At 43.5% G+C, this 6,000-nt stretch overlaps 1 protein-coding gene across 1 annotated transcript in view; it reads right to left on the reverse strand.

The window, feature by feature from the left end:
- Positions 1 to 3,068, reverse strand: part of fam171a1 (family with sequence similarity 171 member A1) — a 165,575-nt gene extending 162,507 nt beyond the window's left edge. Inside the window, exon 1 of the mRNA XM_078235247.1 lies at positions 2,857 to 3,068. Coding sequence (XP_078091373.1) covers positions 2,857 to 2,959 — 103 coding nt within the window. The 5' untranslated portion in view covers positions 2,960 to 3,068. The remainder of the gene's footprint in view (positions 1 to 2,856) is intronic.
- Between the last annotated feature and the right edge of the window lie 2,932 nt (positions 3,069 to 6,000).

Raw genomic sequence — 6,000 nt, forward strand, 5'->3', positions numbered from 1 at the left:
AGGAACAAGCCCTTTGGCCCACCAAATCTGTTCCGACACAGATGCCTCCCTAATCTAATATTTTCTTGCCTCTACGTGGTCCATATCCCTCTATTCCCTGCCTATTCATGTACCTATCCAGCGCCTCTTGAACGTTGCTATAGAATCTGCTTCCACCACCTCCTCCAGCAGCGCAAGGCATTTCTCTGTACCTTTACATATAATGCTCCTTTGAATGCTTCGAGAAAGAAGGAATTTAGAGGAGTCACCCACCTAGAGGATGCAAATTCTGACTCCCAAGTTCTCTATATGCCAACTTCCCCCATTCGGCTGCACAAAGTTTGGGGGCTTGGGGCACAAGCATTTTACTCACCCTTCGTGGAATGGAAAGAAAATTTCACCATGCTCTAAAATCAACCAGGGACATTCAAACAGTTCTTGGAACCAAAACTGATTTATGCATTATTTTAATTTTTTCCCCATATGCAAACCAAGACTTCCACAATTGGTGGGCACCACAGGTCATTGTCACAATGATGAGAATGGGAATTATATTTGCATGTTCTTTTAGTTGGCTGGGTTACTTGTTTTAGTGGTGGGAAAGGAATGTGAAAAAGGGCACATCTAGTAATATTTATTAACTTTGGACTTCTGCCCAAGGGCCTCAATTCACTTCATGGTCCCTCACCTCAAGATGGAGCAACTATTGTACACAATGTTTCCCCTGACTGGGAACAATATTCATCCCTACCAGTAGCAAACTGTGACTGCTGCAAGTGATAAACAGGATGCACTGCTATCATTCACCAAACTTATTTAAAACAGCGCCTTTCGGCTCCACAACCTTGAAGGACAAAGCCACTGGGATACCAATACCACCAAGTTTCATTCCAAGTCAAGCATGTCACAGCATTGCCTTTCTAGCACCATCTGCAGTTCCAACAAGCCTACTATCTTCTCAAGCAATGTTCAGCAACGACAATAAAAATTCCCTACACACCCCCCCCCGCCCCCACAGAAATGGACTCCATTCAATAACAGATTAGTGAAATAGAAACTACCAGAAAGCTTTCCATGTGTTCCACTTCTTGCACAACTGGCCCAACTGTTTGCCATTTATGAACAATTAATGCCGAAATCTTCAACAAATGGCATTGCCAGTATATCCTCTCGTCCTGGGTTATGATTCATTCTTATCTTTATGAAGACTGTTAAATATTTAATTGTTTTATATTACACGTGATCCAGGTGTGTCACTCCCAGCAGCACATTTCAAAGAAATTCAATATTTTTAAAATGGTACCTTTCCGCAAATTTGCTTTCTTCTTCCTGCAAACTCATTTCCTACATTTACAAAAACAGAAAATCCTGGAAAATCTGTAGAAAATTTTCCAGCATTTTCTGTTTTTGTTTCAGACTCCAGCATTCACAGTATTTTGTCTTTTTTCTACAATTAACTTGGATAAGAGACTTTGTGGACTTAACCATACATTGGAACTTGCTGGTACTACCATTAACTTACTACTCTTGGAGAAAGTATAAGTCAGGATAAATATCAGCAGCAGAATAGACGAGCTTAAGTCAACGTCTTTTCAATACACATTACGGTATGTAATAAATTCATACACGATGCCACTATGAAATTCACCAGAAGTCATATGACCCAGAGATACAATTTCAAAGAAGAACAAAGTACATCACAGGGACAGGCCCTTCGGCCCTCCAAGCCTGTGCCAATCATGATGCCCTAATTAAAACAAAACCTTCTGCCCTTACTCAGTCAGTATCCCTCTATTCCTTACCTATTCATGTACCCATCCACATGCCTCTTAAATTTCACTAGTATCCATTATGATGCAGGGAAACTAAACCAGGCTAGGCCCTAAATATCCTTTCAAAGTCAAAGTGATTAATTTTTAATTTTCCTGATGTATTATATTCACCAGTTTCTAACTCGTATAGACAATGAAATGCACAGGGGATGTCTCCAGTACAGCAATACTGAGCCGATTCATATTATTTCTATGTACATGATTTTTTTTCCTTGAAATTGCATGTGCGGATGAGCCCACATGACAATTCTGACAGTGCGTGAGGGGTTTGGATGGATTCCCTCCACCGTACCCTGATCAAATAAATAAATGCTTCACAGCAAAACGCAATACATGTCAGAAACAGAACAAACTCGCTAACTTTTTTTTAAAAAATCACATTGGTCTGCGGCTGTTTTTTTTTTGTTCTGACATAGGACGTGTTGCGAGATCAGGAATCAATGGTGTTAACAAGGCGCTGGAGATGAGGGTTTAAATGATGCTTGTAGGGAGGCTCAGGAAATGCGGCTGTGATCCTCCTCTGTTCAATATTCCAGCTTCCAGAGCGATTGATGTCTTTTACAATAGACACGGGCTATCTGCCGGACTGCACATTCGGAATTGCCCCCCAAATATCATACACAATCCCTTAAAATATTCCTCAGGCCGCAGAGAGAGAGAGAAAGGAATGATACAACCTTTTCTATATTGTTAAAGGTGAAATGATTGTACCGATTGAGTGGCTTCCCGGAGTGAGGCGAATCTCTGCAGCATCCTAATATCTCATGTTGCAGCCTTTCTGCTGCAACTTCAGTAGTATATATCCAGGGGAAATGGGGCGAATAAGGAGGAACCCTTTTAAAATAGACTTTAGCTCCCTACATCAAGCTGCGGGCAGGAGAGTAACGGTGCTCATTGTTCTCACCTCAGCCCATCCTCCTCCTCCTCCCGGGGCTTTTTGTTTAAAATGATAATAAGAAAGGACTCGCTAAGCCGGCTGGAAAAACACATCCAGTTATTTCCCTCCCCTTTCCTTCTCTCCCTCTGTCTGTCTGCCACCACTTACCCTGTGCACGCTGCTGCTCCAGTAAGGTTTTAGTAACCGCTTTCCACACATTACAGCCCAGTAAGCAGAGCAGGAGAGCGGCGGACCGGGAAAACTGGCTCATCCTTTACGGGAATGTCTCAGTGAGAGCAGAAGGACGCCGAGACTAGTCCGAGGCCGTCCATGTTTCAGACTGCTTGCTGTTGCTGCCCCCGCTGTCTACATCTCCAGCTGCCGCCTGCTCTCAGCCTCCCTCACAGCCCGCGATTCAAATCAGCTTTCCCCCCAGCGCTTTAACCCTTCCCCTTCCCAACCCAGCTCCGGGCTGAGAGGCGCGGTCCCCGCTCCGCCGCTCCAAGCTGTGGCGCCATCCGCTGCTCACAGCTCACTCTGCACCTTCTCTGCACAAGGGAACCAGGACAAAACATAGAAAATGCTGGAAAATCTCAACAGCTCTGACAGCATTTGTGGAGAGACAGAGAATCGTTTAAATTTATTTATTGGTGTCACAAGTAGGATTTGATTTGATTTATTATTGTCACATGTATTCGTATACAGTGAAAAGTATTGTTTTTTAGACACTATACAGACAAAGCATATCATACTTAGAGAAGGAAAGGAGAGGGTGCAGAATGTCCTGTTACCTTGGTAGCTAGGGTGCAGAGAAAGATCAACTTAATATAAGGTAGGTCCATTCAAAAGTCTAATCACAACAGGGAAGAAGCTGTTCTTGAGTCAATTGGTACCTGACCTTACAGTAAGCAGAGCAGGAGAGTGGCGGACCAGGAAAACTGGCTCATCCTTTACGGGAAGGTCTCAGTGAGAGCAGAAGGACGCCGAGACAAGTCCAAGGCCGTCCATGTTTCACACTGCTTGCTTGCTTGCTGCTGCTGCCCCCACTGTCCACATCTCCAGCTGCCACCTGCCTTACATTAACACTGCAATGAAGTTATTGCGAAAATCCCCTAGTCTCCACACTCTGTTTCGGTACACTGAGGGAGAATTTATCATGGTCAATGCAACTAACCAGCACTCTTTTGGAAGGTGGGAGGAAACCAGAGCACCCGGAGGAAACCCAAGCAGACCTGGGGTGAACATGCAAACTCCACACAGACAGTGACCCAAGGCCAGAATTGAACTCCGGTCCCTTGTGCTGTGAAGCAGCAGTGTTAACCACTGGGCCGCCCATTAGAGCCAATGTTTCGAGGATGACCCTTCGTCAGAGCTGAGGAGGATCCAGGGTTGATTTGATTTTGATTTGATTTATTATTGTCACATGTATTGGTTGCAGTGAAAAGTATTGTTTCTTGTGTGCTATACAGACAAAGCATACCGTTCATAGAATACATATAGGGAAGAAGGAAAGAAGGTGCAGAATATAGTGTTGCAGTCACAGCTAAGGTGTAGAGAAAGATTAGCTTAATATTTGGTAGGTCCATTCAAAAGTCTGATCACAGCAGGGAAGAAGCTGTTCTTGAGTCAAGTGGTATGTGACCTCAGACATTTGTATCTTTTTCCCAACAGAAGAAGGCAGAAAAAGAAAGAGAGTATGTGTAGGGTGTGTGGTGTCCTTGATTATGTTGGCTGTTTTTCCGAGGCAGTGGAAAATGTAGACAGACTCAATGGATGTGAGGCTGGCTTGCGTGATGGACTGGGCTTCGTTCACGACCCTTTGTGGTTTCTTGCGGTCTTGGTCAGAGCAGGAGCCATACCAAACTGTGATACAACCAGAAAGGATGCATTCTATGGTGCATTTGTAAAAATTGATGTGAGTCGTAGTGAACATGTTGAATTTCCTTCGCCTCTTGAGAAAGTAGTTTGAGTGGGAGAGTAGGAGATTTTTCTTTACTCCAAAGTTACAAAGCCAATACTCAAAATGGACCGGGCAAGCCCAAATCCGTTCCTTTGCTTGCTCCACAAACCAAATTCAAAATCCAATTGATTCCAATTCATGGTCCCCATCAAAGAGACAAACAAGATCCAAGCTGATAAGATGAGGCATTGCACCCCATCTTGGACTTGATCTTAGCCAAAAGGCAGAGAAGCAAGGGAGGAAGGGAAATGGGTACACTTCTGATGCCAAATCCTCCACCCTCAATGATCCCACTGGTGACAGGCAGCATTGTTTATTACCACAAAATCTGGCACGGAATGCCATTCGGCCCATCCTATCTTTGAAAGAATCAAAGCCAAAAATAAAAAGACTGCAACTGCTGGAAATCTGAAATAAAAACAGAAAATGCTGTGTTATAATACTCTGGCAACCTTTGTGGAGAGAGAGAGGAGCAAGAGTTCACATTTTCGACTCCAATAGTCGGGCCCAGTCCTGAAAAAGAGTCATATTGGACTTCAAAGGTTAACTCTTGTTTTTCTGCCCACAGATGCTGCCAGACCAGCTGATTTTTTCCCCAGCATTTTTGTTTTAATTTCCGTCCTTCCAAGAATTGTGCAATTAACCTTGCATATAAAGCTGAGCATTTATATTGTGCCTTTCGTGACTATTGAACCTCTCAAAGAAAGGCACTGACATGATGAAAAGATACTTGTACTCTGTTAACAACAAACTTCCACAACCTCCGCCACCTAGAAGGATAGGGGAAGCAGCGAATGGGAATATCACCACCTGCATCTTCCCTTCCATTCACTCACTCTCCATTCTGACTTGATTCCTCCCGTGTCGCTGGGTCAAAATCCTGGAACATACTTTTGAACAGCGCTGTGGGTGTACCTACATGACATGGACTGCAGTGGTTCAAGAAAGCGACTCACCCTCATCACCACTTTCTCAGGAGCAATTAGAAATGGATAATAAATGCTGGCCTTGCCAACAATACCCACATCCCATGAATGATTTTTTTTTTAAAACAGTAACTGCCGGGACACCAGAAGAAAAATACATAGATGGCCCAGAATTCAATTTCCAAAAATCATTCCAAGAAAAACAAATATAGCCCAACCAAGCAGGAATTCTTCATCTGGTTAAGAATAATGACCATGTCACTAATTTTTTATTTTATTTTTTTTATACTTTTCCAATTCAATCAAATCAAATCCAATTCAGAGTCTCAACAAGTTGAGACATTTCAGATCCAGGCTGACAAGACAGGGCGAGCGACCAAACCACCCTGTCCTGGGCCTGATCTACATGAACCAAGCTGATTGGAG

This window comes from Mustelus asterias, chromosome 2 (assembly GCF_964213995.1).
Source record: "Mustelus asterias chromosome 2, sMusAst1.hap1.1, whole genome shotgun sequence".
NCBI lineage: Eukaryota > Metazoa > Chordata > Chondrichthyes > Carcharhiniformes > Triakidae > Mustelus > Mustelus asterias.